General features: G+C 45.3%; 1 protein-coding gene and 1 pseudogene across 1 annotated transcript; one reads left to right on the top strand and one right to left on the bottom strand.

Moving 5' to 3' along the window:
* Window positions 1–586: 586 nt before the first annotated feature.
* LOC144132884 (uncharacterized) lies at window positions 587–16,346 on the bottom strand. Its single transcript, XM_077665600.1, has 8 exons — window positions 16,072–16,346; window positions 15,878–15,966; window positions 15,221–15,570; window positions 13,424–13,482; window positions 11,634–11,734; window positions 6,071–6,125; window positions 3,275–3,456; window positions 587–659 (listed from the first exon to the last, which is right to left on the bottom strand). Exons 1-8 carry the CDS (start codon window positions 16,175–16,177, stop codon window positions 606–608), a joined length of 996 nt encoding a protein of 331 aa, XP_077521726.1. The 5' UTR covers window positions 16,178–16,346; the 3' UTR covers window positions 587–605.
* A 1,248-nt stretch (window positions 16,347–17,594) lies between these two features.
* On the top strand, window positions 17,595–18,738 carry LOC144132883 (iris pseudogene; annotated as a pseudogene).
* Window positions 18,739–19,844: the final 1,106 nt, after the last annotated feature.

Genomic DNA, 19,844 nt, shown 5'->3' with positions numbered 1-19,844 from the left:
TATGGCTAAGTACTTAGCAAAATGGTAACTTCAGCACACTGCTTGCAGTCTGTACTCAGTGAACAAAGCAAAAACCAATGGACAAGAAGAAAGGTAAACGCAGGACAAGCGGTTTGTTTGCCTGTTTTTTGCGCCGTTTATTCAGTGTGAACCTTTACCAACCCGCCTAACTCAACATACTGTTTGCCGTGGAAGTCTCGTGTCTGGTCCATGTGCTAGCCTAAAAAAATTCAGAGGGGACTTAACAGGCAAGCCACAATGTCGACAACACATGGTAAATGTCAGGTGAGGACGCTAGGGGTATGAACATGGATTTATTTGGAGATCTAAACCCTGCTGCTGATCATGAGATGTGCACACGTGCCATGTCACGTGCTGTGTGCCTCAGCCTCAAATTCACCATTGAATGTTTAGCTACTGCTGAGTTAAAGCACAAGCCTGTAGAAAGAAATGATGCAGCCATGCAGAACAGACAGATCAACGCATGTTGAATTACCTAACAAGCTTTTGATGCACCAGGTGAAGCCTCTGAACACTGTATGCCTTTGAAAGGGAAGGGAATTGCATGTTTTTGTACACTATCGTGATACCCTGTAAAATGCAATTTATTTGGGCCGTGGTGGAGGTGGTTCTTTTCCAATAACAGGCTGCCAGGAACCCTGCAAAACAGCAGGGAGTCACAACATGTTCAATGACAGACATATGCAGCATGGTACTTTTAACTCAACATAGCTACATCCAAAGATTTGGACACAAGAAAACAAAGCACACCTACATACATGCTTGCAATCTGGAAGTTTCACAGGGATAAGGTGGCTGCAGCTGGAACAAGACAGGGCTAATTGGAGGGATATAGGAGGGGCCTTTGTCTTGCACTGGATGCAGCTAGGCCCATGATGACAACGACAAATGCACAGAGGGCTTTTTCTCTTTTGCTGGCGCCGTTAGCACACTGAGAGCAGCATTTTCAATGTTCCTGATAATTCCTGTTTACGCCAACTGCAGTCAGCTACCCTATCTCGTCACTCCATCTGATCCTTGGCTGCCTTTGTTTACATGTTCCTTATTTCTGTGTCCACTCCAACACCCTGCTAGAACCACCAGTTGTCACCACTCTACATTAAATGCCCCGCCCATGACAGAACAGCAGCAGCAAGGAACTGCTATTCTGTCCCTTAAGGGAAGACACTATTTTTTGGGACAAAAAAAAAAATGACTCAAAAATCTATTTTCTAAAAATGACATTTTTGAAATCCACAGCCATTATTCTTCAACTCTACCAATTTTTTCCTTTTGGAAATCAGTATTTTGGCCATATTAAATTTTTATTATCATGTGGGCCAAATTTGCACAACAGCGGACTAATTAAGAACATGAAAATTTTGGACACCTAGCTGTCTTAGTATGTCGATATCTCAGCATCTAGAACAAATATGTCATTTTGCATGCTAAAGGAAATCGAAGATGCAGCGTTTTCAATAATGAAGGCATAATTGTTCAATCACGCCTCAAAAATTCGTGACTTCTCAAAGTTTATCAATGCGTGACGCTGACACCTTGAATGCTGCTATTCGAAGTGCTGCAAGATTACCAGTAAGGGTAAAGTAGAAAAATTGCTTTGATTACTGCACATTTTACTCAGACTATGTAGCCGTGCAGTAGAGATTATTTTTTACTGACTATTTTTTTCATCGAGGTACAAATCAATGACTAAATTATATTATGAACTGACTAATTTATGAAGAAAGCAATTTAGCAATTTAAGATTCGGAACCCGCATAAAAACTGAAGAAGGTGATGTAGTTTCATTAGGATTGGACTGAAAACAAGAAAAATAGACTTAAGACCAGTGCCCCAACCCCCTAATATGTTATACCTATCATTGGAACACCCCTTAATATGTTATATGTATATACACGATTGCAAGTCGACCTATTTTTTAAAATTTGAAAATCCGAAGTGGGGAGTAGACTTACAATCGAAACAAAAACATCGCACTATCAGTAAAGGCGAGACAAACGAGATATTGGGCGTGCTACAGCGTGGTTGCATTTTTGCTCCGCGGCTCCATCGCATCGCTCTTGGTGCTGGCCTTGCGCAGCTATGCCAACGCGCAGGAATGGCGTATACCCTCCCTGCACGCGCGGGCGGCGGCCGATGGCGGCTGTCGATAAGCAGCAAACTGGCACCTCACACGTGGCTACTGAATGCGGTTGCTGATAAGTGGCGGCGGCGGCCCAGTAACGCAATCGCGTTCACGGGAAGCTCAAGCATCCAACAAGTTTTCTTTTTACTTGGAAATGCGCGCTGGGCGCTCAAGGGAGCATTGATAGTTGATGGAAGGGCCGCTGTTCCAATCGAGGCGGCACCCCCACTCGGAATGTCAGCGGTGCCGGGGAGTGTCAGTAGTCAACGGAAGAGCCGACGCCATTCACGAGTAGTTTCTCTTTGGCTCTGACGCATTTGACTACTACCGGCCGCGTTTCACAAGTTTTCAATGTAGTGCTTCGTCAGTCATCATTTGTGCTCCAGGTCCGGCAAGCGACCGGTGCTCGTTCACGGCTACATTCAAGACGGCTGCCATTTTCTTCGCTGAAGAAACGAACAGCCGTGCGCCGGGCCGCAAGTTCGACATTCGCAACGGGTGATACAAGTGTGGCAGCTGCAGCGAGGAAAATTTTCAGCTGTTCCACGTGATGTCGTGATGTGGCTGTTTGCGAAGTGCAGGATTTCGCTGGACGACGGCATTAGAACGACGTGCTGTGGGACCACAGCAGCGATCACACGGCAGTGCTAGTGAGGACAATGGCGCAAGTGTGGACGAGTAGTTCAGTGACTAAAACATTTCCGTTTAGGCGCCACGGGCACGCCTGTGCGCGGCAGCCGATAGCGGCTGGCGATAAGGCGGCTGCTGGATAATGCTATCGCGTTCAACTGTTCAAGGCCAAGCTTAAACATGTGATTTGGGGGAGTCGACTTACAATTGTGTAAATACAGTACGTACATATCATATTATTTTAACCACAGCCTATCATGCTGTGTATTTTTTCACAATATAGTATATATATTTCTTGTGAATCAACACATTCTCCTCTTATTTCATGTGAGGAAACTGGCCACCAGTGGCATTTCACATTCTGCGGTGCAGTAAAAATTGCAGTGACAGTGCCCACAAAATAAGCCAAAATGTTAAAAAACAAAAGGTATGAGAAAGGATCACCGAGAGGCCTTTAGGCATCTTTGAAAGTACTTCAAAGCACAGAACAGAGCTTACTGCAATGACATCATCCCGCCGTAGCATCTGTGCCCGCATGTTCCAGCGGAGCTGCTTGTGGGCCTTCTCGCCCGGTGCCTTGTGCCGTTCCCAGAAGGCCTTGTACTCGTGGTAGCGGGTGACTGGGTCGCACTTACCCGGCCCCCTCTTCCATTTCACCTTGGTTCCCGACACCTTCAGCACTGCAGCAAACAGAGGGAGTGAACCAAGGCAAGTGCATTGGCAAACTGTGGAGCTGTAGCCAACAGAGAGTGCCTAACAATGCAATAAATGGGCAACTACCATGAAAACTAGACAATACAGAGCACTGGCCTGGAAAACGCACAAAATGTTACAGGTTTATAAATGCTATTTGAAACTTTTTAGTACCACATCAAATATCCTGTCATTTGATTTCCTGAATAATGAAGGTATAAAGTTATTTCAAATTTTCAAATATATCCAAGTTTCCATTGTCGCAAAGTTCGTATAGGGCTCGCCTTAGCGTTCTTCAAGGAATGCTTCAAAAACAGGGCCCACTTTACTTCCACACTATCACATGCTGCTACGATTGGTCCACATAGGATGGATTTGTATGGCAGCTTTCATAATGCTAAAACATGGCCTCTAAGACTGGGCGATACAGCACAGCTCAGGCATGTTTAGCAAACCTTGCCTGATGCCCCATCACAGAAGCCACGGCATATAACGCAGCTCATGTCCCTCTCACGTACTGGGATAGTTTATTCGCTGTCGTCATCACTACCAAAAAGGTAATCTTCCTGCAAGTAAAATACCATAGTCAGAGGATTATTGTACTGACTTCGCTCAATAAGCTAAGTACTCAATAAGATGGGTGCCGTACTGTTGTGCCGCTGCCAGTGCTTCACTATTCTGCATTATCATTTGCTTGGTATGAATGCTCGCACAAGTAGCGAATATGCATAAAAATATTCTATTCATATTCGATTCGGTACCAAATGTAGATTATTCGCATTCGGTTCAATTTTGAAGTATGTACTATTCGTGCACCCTTAGAAAATATATTTCCAGCTGTGTGCCGTCTATCCTTCTCCATAGTCTACATATGAGTATTGACGAATGGAATGTGCACTGTTCTCCGCCTCTGTCCTGTACCAAGCAACCCACATTTATGCATAAATTCAGTTAACAGAGAATATGCTTGGAAAATAATATGTTCATCATCAGCTGCCATCAGGTGCACTTTACAAGGGCAAGCAGATCCCAATAGCTTTCTTTCTGGTTAGTTTCACAACTTTACTCCCTGTACATCCGTATCCATTAAAAGATGATGGCTACAGTCGGATGGAACTCAGGAACAAAGTGGCGAATGCCCCTCAAAGAACGTCCTTCAGCCAATAGCGTCAACCTGTCGTCATGGCATTGAAATCAAGTGCCTTGCACCTGATAGCCACCTTCAATGCCATGCTAGCAGGTGCAAGATGGGTGACCACGACAGCATTAAAGCAGGCCAGCACCTATGGCTGGAGGGTCTCCCTTGAGAAGCGTTTGCCGCTTCATTCTTGATTCGTATCTGACTACAGCCAGGGTCAAAGGCAAGGTTATCATTGCAGAATGAAACCTTATGGCATATGGATATGCCATATGGCAATAAACAAAGCTCATTTACTTCCTACTTTTAAGCCACTTGCAAACTGCAGATTCTAGTGAAAATTTTGAACAGAACAGCCGTTCAAGTCAAACATTAATGCAATGAAAAAAAAATGGAAGAACTGAAGCATCAATTCTTTTGTTCTTGATTGTATTTCGGTCATTATGTAATTTCTCGTCTTTCTTTTCCCTTCCTCTCCACTGACTTGTATGCAATCTGTTCTATTTATAGTCATATGCTTGCTATGTACCAATTTACATTTTGCCACACATGCCCCTATTGTGTGGACTATGTATATGTATGGTCCGCAGTATCTGCAAATAAAAAGTAAAATAAAAATTACAGATGATTAATTATAACTTAGCTCCATAACTGTGTAGCTAATTTAACTTTCTTGAACTGTCTTCCTAATTCGATACAAGCTTGTGGTTTTTCTTGATTTTTGATCCACTTGAACAAGAGCTGCAACAGTAATGAAAACATGGCGCAGAAAACAAGCAACTGCAAAAACACAAACAACCATGGCCTTGAATATGTGAGTGAATATGTGAATATGTGAGTGGCAACCAAACAACATGCACAGCACTTACAACTGTGCTCATTATGCCAACATGGGAAGTTTTTATATTATAACCATCTCAATGCAATATAACACTTTCCAGCCTGTGCCCAAGAAGCTCGCATTGCTTCATTTCTATGAGTGTCCCTGCTTAAAAAATGAAACTGTATGCCATCAATGCAATAAAACAGCCCCATTCAAATTTCCTGGAACAGTTTTACACATGTGCACAGCACATAGTTACAACAAGTAGATTTTGTTTATTTACAATACACTGCAGGCTCACAGACAGGCTCTAGCAGGAGGAGCAGAATAACAAAATCACACTGTAAAATAATCAAATCAATCATAACAGCACTGGGTAACAAATAGGGAAAGAGAAAAAGAAGAAAATTTTCTTAATTCAAACATGCAGAAATATTACTCAATGCAGCCACATCACAGCAGGTCAGTCTAAGGTTGTCAAGATTCAGTTAATTGAATCGAATTGATGCTACTTGCTAAATGGTGTGGCAATCAGTTCCATTCTTCTAGTGTGTAAGGAAAGATATAATTAAAACCTAAAGCATTTATTCCAGAACCGTAAGGAATTTGTAAGATGCGAGAACAGAAGAAATATACATACGTGAATGCATGGATGCATTTGCTGGCTTGATGAGATCTTTCTGAATAGGCTCCCCCTGTGAACAGTACCCAAAGGTAAACATAATTTAATAACACCTGTGTCTTCTTTTCCTGCTCGCAACAGACTTCCACATCACTCTAGTAGGGTTTTACAAGAAGCAATTATATCTGAGACCTCAAGTTCATCCAGCAATATAAGTGGAATGTTTATGCGAGTACCGCACCACTGCATTATTGAAGGTCCGCAGATAAGATATGTTGCATACATGAAGTGGAGCACACTGGCAACAGATGTCCTGTTATGCATAAAAAAATCCATGTGATGCCACTGCAGCTGCACACTACTGTCTCATAGAGAAAAAGGCATGCTGTCAAAAACAAACTGCTTCTTGAATTTAAGCAGCTCCTTTTTTTCTCTTTTTCGGTACACAAAAATGTCTAAGTAGTTATTTCTTGCATTGGAATTCACCACAGCCCGCTATTCTTTCATATAAAAGCAAGATGAAAAGAAAGAAAAAAACTCACTTCAAAATCGCGACAACGCAAAAATATCCCAACCAAACTAAATGCCCTTTGAGGCAAACACTGATCGAAAACAAATTCCAAATGCACAACAAAAGCATTCAGAAGAAGCACGTTTTTTCCTACTCTATAGAATACAACTTAAGAACGAAGCGGCTTTTCGCCGTCAAAAGACCCTCTTCCAACCAATGGCGTCGGCCGATTCTGATGAGCCTGCTAAGGCGTGACAATGCAACGAGTGGTACTAGATGAAAGGGTATAGCCCCCTCCCTACATGGTCAAGGATAGTCCCCTCCTCGCGTTGTAACGCTAGCAGGTTCATGAGAATTGTCCAATGCCACAGGCTGGAAGGGGGTCCTTGTCGGGGGAAAAGCCGCTTCATGCTTGAGTTGTATCCATTTGTTGGGGGAAAAGCCGCTTCATTCTTGAGTTGTATCCAACTACAGTCGTATTGCACAGTTCTGCAGATCAGATGAGCCATGGCTGTGAGTTCAGTGCAGGATTGATGCTCGCTAACACTGCTGCACCAGGACGGCTGAAATGGTAGAGGTGTGACTAGTACAGCGTGTTTCCCTTCAATGTGGCCCCTCTGTGTGCCGATGCCGTAAGAGGCGCTGATGCTAGGGCACACCATCATCGTTTGCACAGGGTGCAAAGTGCATAAACCATGTTTAGATGCGTCATTTCTAAGCTGCGCTTTATTTTGAGTGCGCCGCCAAGGGAAAAAGAAAAGCCCCAGTGGTGGTGCATCGTTATTGGACAGAATTCTGAGCTCCAGTTTCAAGAGAGTTGTTCAACGAGCGAGACCGTGCCCTCCCGAGGGGAGACTGCAATCACTTGCCGGAGAATGCTGCCATTTGCGAGAATAAATTATGCCCATTGTGTTTCCCTTTTCTTTTTTTATTATTTGAGGGTGCAGTCGCACTCGTCCGGTCCGAATTGTGCGTTTGCATTCAAAGCTGCATATCCCTCATCATGTAGCAGCTCATATCATGGCTTTTATATGATTCTTCCGCAAGGATTATTTGGTGGGGCATCAAATGCCTACTGTAATTTAAATGTGAAGGACGTATTTGTGTCATGGCATGTTCTAGCCCCAATAGAAGGTGCAATACACTTTTTCTTTTGCCCCACACCTGAGTATCTGCTTTAATGTGCCTCGAGTAATACATGAACGATGCACTGGCAATAATGGGGAGCGAAAGTAGAGCCACCCTCAGCAAATCTAAAATTTACTACTGACACGGGTTTATGTACTATCAGTTCAAATGAGTAAATGAGGACGAAGCAGAGAAATAAAATTGGCTCTATATTTTGCTCTGCCACAGGGGCATCCTTTCCTTAAAGTATAATAATAATAATTGGTTTTTAGGGAAAGGAAATGGCACTGTATCTGTCTCATATATCATTGGACACCTGAACTGCCCAGTAAGGGAAGGGTAAAGGAGGGAGTGAAAGAAGAAAGGAAGATAGAGGTGCCGTAGTGGAGGGCTCCGGAATAATTTCGACCACCTGGAGATCTTTAACATGCACTGACATCGCACAGCACACGGGCGCCTTAGCGTTTTTCCTCCATAAAAACGCAGCCGCCGCGGTCGGGCTCGAACCCGGGAACTCCGGATCAGTAGTCGAGCGCCCTAACCACTGAGCCACCGCGGCGGGGTCCTTAAAGTATGCAAACAGTGAAACTGGTGTAAAACACAAAGCTTCAAACCGTAGTAAAAGGCCCCCTTTTACCACCAATTGTGCGAAGACTCCTGCTCGCTAACATGCAGTCAACAATGCTGACTACAGCACACTGGCTACAGTAAGAAACATTTTTAACACATGGTAAACAAGGAACAGGCATAAACAACGAATAGACATAAACAAGGAATAGGCATAAACAAGGAATGGAAACAGGGGGCAGTGCAGAAAGTACGAGAGGCTGGAAGATTAGGAAGGAAGGGGAGGGGCAAGACATCTGTTGCCATGAAGAAATTTCTTCCTGCCATGACGCTCAACAAAAGGTAAAAGGCATGCTTGGGTAGTAATAGGGCGGCGAAGTCCGTCCGCTGCACAGGCGGCGTGTGTGTCTCTCTCTCATCGCGAGGGAGGGCAAGGAGGCCCCAGGTGCAAGAAGCGGAGACGAATAAACTCACTCTCAGCCACAGCTCTCGGTCTGGTTCTTGACCTGTGCTAGCATCCCAATAACACTATTAAAGGAGCCCTTTTTTAATTTCTTCATTACGAAAGCTTCAAGAATCTACCTTGCACGTGATTCCAGGTAGCCCTTCACACTAGTAATATGAAAGGGACTATGCAATAAATTAATTGATATTACGTAAAGCAGACGAGAGATATGCATTTCATCATTCGTCACCCCAATGCAAGAATTTTTAAGCTAGCATCAATAACAACGAAGATATAGACGATTAAAAATTGCGCTCCTCCTCTCCCCGCTCAACTCGTACACGCGGGGCACCAGACAAAAATAAAGAAAACAGCTCTGAAACTGGGCCCCGCCCATGAATACGTCATCCGCTGACGTTCCTTTTGCAACTTCCGGTTGTCGCTCCTAGCACCCAGCAGCGGCGTGATTGCGGCGCGCGTCGGGTTGCTTTGCTTGTCGTCTGTTGTAGTTAGCAGTAATGGACCCGGACCACGAGGCGCGACTGATCGCTCTTACGGCCGCGATGGGCATCGAGCCCTATACGTTCACGCCGTACCGGCTCAACACCAGCGACGACAGTAGCGACTCGGCGAGCCACTGCGAGTGGCTCCGGAACTCCCGACAGAAGGAGGCGGCAGAGGAAAATTGAAATCATATGCGCGAAGGCAATGCCCTAGCTCGCGCTTGCCCGAGAGGGTTGCGCGGCGGCACGAGCAGACAATTTTCACGGCTACCGGAAGTGTGCCCGTGACGTAGTGGCTGCCGTGGCTCCAGCGAGTGACAGCGTGTGGTGGCCTGGCGACGTCATAGGTATAGTGACGTCTTTTTTCACGATTTTAGTTTCAAAATCAGTCATTACGAGCACACCAATCGGCCCGCGAATTATAAAAAACGCGGTTTTTAAAAATTCATAATAAATTGCAGGCTCAGTTTAGAAGACTCATACTTGGTGTGAATGCTTCTTAGCATCATTTCTAAGCATTGAAAACATTTACAAGCGACTTTTTATTCATTGCATAGTCCCTTTAACAAAGACGCATTCACATGAGATAAACTGTGATGCTTAGCTGCTCCCTGCGATGTTCCCCATCTTCCTTTTTTTTTCATGCTCGGGGAGCCATTCAAATATCTACCCTTTCTGTGTAATATTTGCCCAAACTCAGATTAATGAATCTCACAGACAGAACTGGCACGGCCCAGAGAAAACCAGTTCCAGTGTTTTACACTGCACTTACAAATTGATACTTGCATATAAATTTTTTTTTTTTCACAGACCACCATGACGCATGTACATCCTGCAGTTTTCCCATTCATCGAGATTTTAATGTGAGCTACACAATCCGAGTAGTTGAAATTAACTAAAAGCCCTTCACCACGGCACGCCTTACAGCCTCTTTCACAGTGTCATAAGAACTCATTATTATTATTATTATCATTATTATTATGAGAGTTACAGTACAATGTTCCGAATGACACAGTGCAGTAGATTAAGATCATAAGTATTCATCGGAGTGCAACTAAAAAATCAGGTGCATTTATTACACATTTCAAAATTTTCTCTGTAGTAGCAGTGCAAGTTTTAATTGTTTGTAACAAAGGCTTTAAATTCAAAATGAAGTTCTTCTTAGACACACATGCACTGCTTATATCCGCTGCAGCCCACGCACACTTCAAGAAATTCGAATGCAAAAGACGGGTGAAACAGAGCCTAGTGTTGAGCACAAGCGCCACAAATCCACGATGGTGAATTTTTATGGCACAATGGCATCTGTGGCCAAAGAGCGCCATGCACAACGTGTTTTTGTCCACTCAAGTGAAGTATTGCACCCTAATGAAGCCAGGCACAAGGCCAGGGCAAAGCTTGTACCCAATGTACCACCGGTGGGTACCCGGCTGCACTGGGGATTGAACCAGCTGATGCTCAAACCGCTAGGTCATTATTTAAAGTGCAAAGATGAAAGGTAAAAACCTTTTTACGAAAATCGATAGGCACAGAACAGTGTCAGCAAGGTTTAACGTAAAACAGGCAAGATGCGGGCGTTGCTCACTCTGACCGGGCCACGCCATCGGAGCAACTTTGGGAGCACCTTCTGGCAGCGGCTTTTCACACCTGAATCATTTTAGCCACCCCAGCTAGCTGCTTTTACAATAGGATATTTTAAAATTTCGATACAAGCAACAATTTGGGGCACCCAAGCTGTATAATGATGGGGTCAACCGTGTTGATGTGGCACAAAATTCTCTAGAGACATTCTGCGGTAGCACACATGACTTTGCTGTGAAGCAGTACACTCACCTCTGCACCCTTCTTTAAAACACCCACTTCTTTTTTCTGAAGCTGCCTTTGTCTCTTCTCGCTTAATCCCGACTGTTCTTAAAAACTGCTCTTTTTCAGTAGACCTGGGGCTTTCAAACTCGGTTCTATGGAACCCTTGGGTTCCTTGGGAAAGCTTCCTTTAGGTTTCCCCAAGCACCTTAATCCATGCATGTTCAGCCCCCCCCCACCTTTCCTTCACCCACTTTTGTTTCGGGACTGACCACACTCTAATTGTGCATAGCAGACTGGTAAACTCTGCAGCCAGTCATTATAAAATGACTTTAGGCAAATTCTGAGAGGCCACGTGTCTTCACTCATTTTTGCAGAAATGTCAGGAGGGGAGGGATGGAAGCCGAGACACACAGGTTTCTCAGCACCTATTCAGGGCTCTTGGGGTTTTCTCTAAGGCTAAAAAGATTGAAAACCCCTGCTGTAGTCTCTGGATTGTTCATGTTCGGTACTGTTTCTGTTTGACACAAGTTAACACAAAGGCCTCACAGTTATTTCAGGGCAATGCAATCAACGTTTTATCTGTTAATAACCCCGAAAGAAGTTATTTCAGCTGCAACATACCTTGAACGGAGGTAAAGGGCCCACCCTCGGTTTCCTTGGCACAGTATCATCCAGGTTACTGGGGTTCTCCTTGAAGCTGTCTAGCACACTGTCGGCGAGTTCTTGCGGCAGATGCAAAGAAAGAAAAATTGAGGAACCTATATTTCACTTGGTCACCTGTACAGTCATGGACAGATGTTTGCGGGATGTAAATTCGCGGAAAAAAATTAATTTCTGTGTTGCCTCGCTGGCCATTCTGATGGTACTCTTCTACCAGATGAAACATGCATGCCTACTCACACTTCTATACTTTCCATTGACCTGTTGTGCCTTACTCCTCCGCAATAAATTTTTTTCCGTGAATGAGCATGCTGCAAACTTTTGTCCATGACTGTACATGGTCCAACTTGTTCTGCTAACATGTCTTTAATGCCTTTTGAAGCAACAGCAAGTCGTGTCACCATTAACACCATACATAACCTGATAGACTGTCTTTTACAGATCATGTAAGCAAGGATTAAGTAATATTCATTAGTAAAGTGAATATTGGGAACAATATTCAGAGCTTCTCATATTGCAGCTCTTTTTTTTCGTCTCTGGACATTCACTAGTAATGGAGGACACATAACAGGTACGGCACTTCCATGATTATTTTGAATCTTGAGAGTGCCAGCAAGAAGGGAATGTGTGGTAGTTGAACGCCTTCCGATACTCAGCAGGATGACTCAATTGGGAATGGTATACGAGCCAGTACGCCTCATTTCATAATTGACTGTTTAGTCAGTGCAAACCAAACAAGACACTAGAGCTGAGGTGGTGTCCACCCAGAATATGAAACAAAACACATTTAACGATAAAATTTGCAAGTGAATCAAAAACAAGTGACAGAAGGCAGCCGTTACGTATATTGCTGCAAAAATAACATGAGTTGGGCAAGTTGTAAATCTGTTCGCTCTTGAGCAGCACAAAAATATGTAGACGACCTTTCATTGTATATATTCCACATTTTTCCAATAAACTTCGACGGGTCACTGGACACAGCTCCATTCAATTCTTGCCCTCAGTAAAGGTTGATTTTATGGCTCCTTGGGGCACGATGCTTGTCTGGCATGAAAAACATACATTTACTACTGAGAAAACTGCACTCAAAGACTTCCCCACTGCTCTATTCAAACTACTGACATCTACACAGTGTTGAAGAGAACAGTGGTGCAGCCCAGCCTTTCGGTTTGGTTGATTTGGGATAACGGTTTTAACATTCTGAAGTGACTCGGGCTATGAGGGACATTGCGGGGGAAGGCTCCCGATAATTTCGACTACCTCGGGTTCTTTAACTAGCACTAACGTTGTACAGTAAGCGGGCCTCTAGCACTTCGCCTCCATCGAAATGCGACAGCCTCGGCCGGGATCAAACTCATGCTTTTCGGGTCAGCAGCCGAGCACCACAATCAATCAGCCCCCATGGGGGCCCTAGCCTTTAGGATAGCCCCCCAAAAAAACCGTGGCAACGCACGCAACTTACTTGGGAAATTTGCCGGCAATGGCAGCACCTATACTTCATTTCTTTAAGTTTATTTTTAGTTTATAAGAGCTCTGTTTTCAATGAAAGTAGCATTGACAAGATAATCCCTCAGTGTCCAAGTTGCAAGACAGCTCCTTTGTCATCCTGTCTTCTGTGGTGCATGTCTTTCTGTGCTGCTAAATAATCAACTGATATGATTGCAAACCCAGTGTAACATGTGGCACTGCAAAACACTCAAAAAACACAAAGCACCATCTCACAAAATCACACACTGACGAGTGCCACTAACCTTGGGAGTCGGTGCTCAAAGTCGACCGCTCTGTGATGTAGGCGTGACCATTGCAGCACCTGATGATGACGAGTGAAATTCACATTGACATGAATCAGCATAATAAAACCCAAGAATATCTTCCAAATAATGGAATCAATAACGCAACTGCTCCTAACAAGCTCATTAAAAGATAGAGAAATTTGTAAACCTACAGGACGAACTGAGTCCATGAATAGTGCAAGCAGAAATTCCAGTCGAAAAGGTACTCTTTGTAGCAGGTTAATATTTTTTCACTAGTTTAGCAATAACAAGACGCAGTAAAATAACACAAACAGCCAGAGAAGAAAATGGTGTCTTTGGCATGCAACTAAGTGCATCATTTCTAAAATATTTCAAATTCCTGTACCAACAGTGGCAAGAAACACAAAAATGCAGAATAAACGGATGATGTCGGTCAAGCCCCACACCAAAGTCCCACCTTGAATTAAGCAAAGAAAGACAATTTCTCAACAGTACTCAAGACTGGGTAAGCTGGTGATCGTGCAGCAAAATGCTCTGGTGCAATGTTGCACACGAGACAAGCAAAGAAGGACCACACAGATGCGGGCATCAATTTAAAACACTTTGAATGCAGCTCCCATATCATCTTCTTCTCTTGTGTAATGTCACCGTGAAACGCTGCGCTGAACATCATTTATACCTATTCAGATGCATCAATTCTCCACAGCTTTGTGAACTGCAATAAGCAGCACTTGCGGTTATCAAACACAAAAAAAAAAACACTTGTGTGCATGCATCGTCCTTGTCAAAAGTAACCACCTGCATGATTTACTTCTCACATGAACAGTGGAGCCCTTCCAGCCTCGCTGAAGATCAAAAGGTCATGAAAGGTGAGGACAAGGGTTCTCCTTACCAGGTATCACAGAGACTTGCAGCTTGAGGAGTGGCATATGGCATAATTGCTTCACTACGTGAGCTCGAATCAAACCATACAGCCTGGTTCACTTTTGCTCAAAGACTGTACATTGCACAGACGTAGTCTTTGCAGTCACCCTCGTGCAGGGTAGCATTACAGCAGTGCCCCGCGGTCATATCCTAGAGTAGAACTTGGTGCAAGGTAGACCTAGTTTTTATTCTCATTCATGAATAAACAATTAAAAATGGGCTAATCTAGTTTATCCACTCAGCCAGCAAGATTCAATATGTGTGCACAGAAAGAGGCTTGCAAAGGAACAGCTAAAACAGAATTAAAGCAAACAACAAACACGTATGCAAATACAATTATGGGAGGCGTAGTTTTCTGCGTGCTGTCTATAGTCGGATACAAAGGAACAGCTAAAACAGAATTAAAGCAAACAACAAACACGTATGCAAATACAATTATGGGAGGCGTAGTTTTCTGCGTGCTGTCTATAGTCGGATACAACTAAGTTTGCTAGTTAGTTAAACTGGGTTTTATGGCAGAAAAGCAACAAAGGCTATGATGAGCCAAACAAAGGGTTAGGATACAACTAAAGGATGCAGCGAAGCTCCGCCCACATTCAGGATTTTCAAACAGAGTTCCTCTGCAACTGAAATTAGGCTGTTGTTAAAGCATTCCTTGCTACCTAAAAAAGAAGCTAACCACTAGACAAAATTATAAGCTCCAGAATTTTGATGTCCTCTGGCTTGTTTGATACAGTCAAACATTGAAAATCTGGTTTTGTTCACTGTTGTGAATGGTCAGAAGAGTAATACAGGGCGCCGCGGTCCGTGCCTACGTTAACAAATGCTGTTTTTTTTTTTTTCAATGTGTATTCTACTATAACAACTTACCTCAGCACTTTTCGATGGAGTACCCGAGGAGCAAGGCCATCTGTGGAAAGACTGCTGTTCTTGGTGGCGTTTGTTGCTTCTCGTTCAGAGGAGGAGGAGGAGCAGGATGGTGTGGAGTAGCAGGAGGAACTTGGCTCGTGTTTAGCGATATTTCGCGGAGCAGGAGCAAATTTTCTGGGTGGCTTGGCTGTGCCAAAGTCATCATCCTTTGCCAAATTATTGCCACCATCGGCTTGCTTGTGTTCAATGTACAGCGAGGAGTAGCAGGACGAATAAGTTGCATCTTCGAGAAGCGATGATGAGTCTAGGCGTTGGTGCTTTGCGTTCAAATAGGAGGCATTTGTTTGCACCTAAATATAAAACACAAATAAAAGATGGATTCAGACCTAAAAAGTGCGGAAATGCTTTTTCGTGGGCACACCAAGCTTTGTGCCTTGCAACTGTCGTCAGCACTGTGCTTCTCTACCTGTCACCCCTAACCGCTGGTAAGTGATGACGACTACATATCTCAAAGCACTGCTACGACTGCAGAAACATTACGACACGTTAACGCAGCCACTGCATGAAATTAAATGACGGTTCGCTAAATACCTTCAATCAGCAAAATCATCGACATGCAAGCCATTTCTAGGCTAAGACAATGTGTTGTACCCTTACGCTGGTGCTTTGTTCACTGCTGGCTAAAGGCGTCGATGTGGTGACGTTGATTCTCTTGCCGATTTCTTCACGGATGCGCTTTTGAAAATCTGATAAACAAAAAAAAAAGAGCACGAGCGTTCTCATTCAGTCGGCCAGGCCACGAACGCGCACAAATACTCTTATCGCAAAAGTAAAAACGTAACATCTCATACCCCGTTTGAAATGCTGGAGCACAGAGTAGGAAACTTCGCCGTAACCTTGCTTTCGCAGTTCGCTCCTGACTTCGTCGTCGGACAAGTAGACGCTTTCTTCGAACATTACGACCTGTTCGAGCCAGTTGAAATACACGTATGCTTCTTAGTCGTTACTGGAAATGCCCTACAAGCCTACAGAATGTAGCAAAAGACTGTAGAGCCAAAGAAATTCCGTAGTAACCGCTAAGGCTCCAACAGCCAGCACAGGGGTCCATTTTTAAACAGCCGCCACCTTTGTGGCCAGACACTCCACTCCGCTCCATACACAGTGCGCTGTGTTTGACGAAATGGTATTCCCACGGGAGTCGCGACTTTACGGTTACGCTAGGTTGAGCCAGTGCCTCCTCTATTGTAAAAATAGAGGAGGCGCTGGATGAGCGGGTATCTTTAAAAAGAATCACCATTATATTATCTGTCAGTCTTAAATTTTTACACCTAACAGCGCACTCCGTGTAAAAGGTGTGCGTGTATGCTTGTATAAAAAGCAAAAGTAACAAGCACGCGAGAGCACGAAGCGTGCACGTGCAGAGATCGAAGTGAAAAAAGTGCGAAAGCCTCAGAGGTCAACGAATATCGGTTGAGTTGAACCTGTACGTACGTTCAAAGCGAAAACCGCAATATTTTTGCCCATTTTAACACGTAGGGAGCGCTGGGAAAGGGACCGAGAATCCTACGCACCGGGCACGTCGCGTTAAGCTAACGATATATTCGTGTTCCCCTATGCCGCTTCTGGAGGATTTGTAGCGCTTTTAGAACGCAGTATTGACCAGTCAGAAAAGTAATCATTACGGGACCTGTTCGCGCTCCGTTTGCGCACAGTCTCTGACGACTTTTTCTGGGACGCTAGGGGGAATTACGCATTCACTACAGAGCTGGCTGAGTTACATGGCATTGCGCGTTTAAGAAACGGCGTCGGCTTCTTTCCGCACTTGGTCTCCTCACAGTTGACATGAGGCATGCCGACTTAATCATGTGCACATGGCTCTAAGTCTTCTCACAATGAAGGGATATAACACGCTCATGTAACGTCACAGCATCCGCCATTTTGTTGCCTCTGAAGAACTGCTGCGCGCGTGTCTAATGAGATTATCGCCTCCGGTCCTGCTCCGGCCACCGCACCCTGGACAACAAAATGGCGCCCGTGACATCGCGTGAATATTTCCTACAGACTATGCACGTGAGTGGGTTAATTTTCACTTACCGTATGTCTCACACCTCAACAACTATGACAACAATTAGGACAAAATGCTGTCACATTGTAGCATAAATCTTCCGGCCATGCACCTACAGGTCCCCGCTAGTCTCAAGGCTTTCAGCTCTTCGCTTATTTTCACGAGAATGCATTACACGCCGGTGAAGATATACCTGAACTTAGGTTCCGCACTGTATGCGCATTCTTCTGTTCAGCAGAGTCAGCAATTGCACCAGTAGTGTAGCCACAGTAACCACACCATATCTTCTTGTTATATGCGCAGATATCAACGTCTTGTCATGCCGAAGTCTCTCGGTCGCATGATCGTGCATTTCGCCGTGGACCTCCACAGAGAACTGCTACACTCCAGGCAGGAGAAGCTAGATACCGTGATCTCTTCGCCATTCAGCATAGCGGCTGTCCTTTCCATGACGCTGGCTGGAGCGCGTGGCAAAACCGCCGAAGAACTCTTGAGTGTGCTCCGCGTCAAGGATGACAAGGTGCATGAGAACTTCGCCGCGTTTCTGCCAAAGCTCTCGAGTCATTCCCACAAGCTTCAGTTCCACCTGGCCAACCGGATCTACAGCGACCAGAAGTTCCCGGTCGTGGAGAACTATGTGGCCTTCCTGAATTCGTCGTACGTCTCGACCATCCTGTCCGTTGAGTTTGAAAAGAGTGAGAGTGTTCGCGCCGAGATCAACGACTGGGTCAAGGTCACGACCGAGTCCAAGATTGTGGATATGCTCGGCCCCGGAATCGTCACCGCTTCCACCGGTGCGATTCTGGTCAGCGCAATCTACTTCAGGGGCCTTTGGGAGTTGCCCTTCCCGACGAGTTCGACGTCCCGCCACGAGTTCAACGTGAACTCCAAGACCAAGGTGGAGGTCGACATGATGCACCAGAAGCAGGAATTCGCCATCGCTCGCAGCGACGAGCTCAAGGCCAGGGCCATCGAGATGCCCTACAAGGGCGGCAAGGCCTCCATGGTCATACTTCTCCCGGATGACATCGACGGGCTGTCGCACCTGGAGCACCACCTGTCGCATTGTAAGCTGTCGACAATCCTGGCGGACCTCAAAGAGACGCCGAACGTCCAGGTCAGCTTGCCCAAGCTTTCCTTTCAGCAGGGCCTGAGCCTGAAGAGCACATTGACAGCCATGGGGTTGAATGACCTATTTTCGACCAGCTGCGACCTTTCCGGCATGTTCAAGACAGGCAGGCCCTCCGTTTTCGAGCTGGTCCACAGGGTGTTCCTGCAGATCGACGAAGGAGGAACGGAGCCCGGCCCAGCGACGGCTGGAGAGGCGAGCGCACCTGCAGGACCAGAAGCCGCGCAGACGACGGAGTTCCTAGTTGACCACCCGTTCATGCTGCTTGTTCTGAAGAGCAAGTCCGACGTGGTCTTGTTCATTGGCTCAGTGCGCCGTCCATGATATTTTCGTTTAAATTTTTTTTATCGGTTACGTGGAACCATGCCCATATGCAGTTACTGCAAAAACTAATAAAGTAATGAACTTCGTCGTAAACGGCGACTTGTTTTTCTCCTGCGAAATTCCATTAACGCACACCACGAACTCCGATCTGTGTGCAAAACCTCGCATTTTGTTGTACTCGTAAAATCGGTGACCCATTTCTATATTTTTAACATTAAAGATTGATCCATGCTGGGCCGAAATGATCCAGTGAAGCAATAGGTTCATTCCACAGCGTGCATTGTAATTAGAGATGTATATGCACAGCGGTTCCAGTGGCAAACTGGCTTTCGCTGTTATGGTAAGTGCCATTTTCACCACCAGACGTGTGCCCACTCAATATTTAGTGCAGTAGCACTACTAGCCCCACTTTACGAATTTCGGGCTTACGTATATACGTCCCTGAAGCCTCTTGCACACTTGCGCGCACCACCAGGAGAGAGGAGGAAGAGCAGAGTTGCGGCACGAAGGAGTCAATAGGAGGCGCGCCATACATGACGTCGCAGGCGGCGCAGCCAATCGGAGCACTCGCCCCACAGGTGATGTCACAGGCTGCTTCAGCGCAGCTGTCTCGCCAGGGGTAGACGGCAATCTCACAAAATTCCCAAAACAGAGAAATGTCGCCTGGCTTCACATTCGCAGCTAGGCGTTATGAACACGTTCTGTCGTGGTGCTGCTTCTCGGGTGAGCGTGAGGCTTAACAGGGGCCGTCCGGGTTGCCTGTCGAAGAGTGCCGTCGTGTTCAAAGACAGGAACAACTGCGGCCGAGACTACAGCGGCAGCGGGAATCAACGGAAGCATACGCCGTGGCTAAGAGAAATATTAAAAATATAGAGCGCAGCTTAAAACAGACAAGCACTAAGACGAGAGCAGCCACACGAGCACTCTCGTCTTTGTGCTTGTCTGTTTTAAGCTGCGCTCTGTACTTTTAATCATGGATTATTATCTAGCCCGCACTCTTACCACAGTAAGAGAAAGAACTGCAAACGCAGTACACACAGGCAGAAAGTGCAGAGAAGACGTCAGCAAGAAACTGATGAAGAACGGCAGTTGCGACTGGATGAGAT

This window comes from Amblyomma americanum, chromosome 5, assembly GCF_052857255.1.
Source record: "Amblyomma americanum isolate KBUSLIRL-KWMA chromosome 5, ASM5285725v1, whole genome shotgun sequence".
Classification (NCBI taxonomy): domain Eukaryota; kingdom Metazoa; phylum Arthropoda; class Arachnida; order Ixodida; family Ixodidae; genus Amblyomma; species Amblyomma americanum.
Note: the sequence above shows the minus strand (reverse complement) of the source record. Positions and strands in the feature narration are given on the sequence as shown.

Excerpts from the sequence above, each read along its gene's own strand:
- LOC144132884 (XM_077665600.1), bottom strand. The coding sequence starts at position 16,177 with ATGTTCGAAGAAAGCGTCTACTTGTCCGACGACGAAGTCAGGAGCGAA. Across the intron at positions 11,735-13,423 it reads TTTGAGCACCGACTCCCAAG|AACTCGCCGACAGTGTGCTA; the intron begins GTTAGTGGCACT and ends ATCTGCCGCAAG. Across the intron at positions 3,457-6,070 it reads AAATGCATCCATGCATTCAC|TGCTGAAGGTGTCGGGAACC; the intron begins GTATGTATATTT and ends TGTTTGCTGCAG.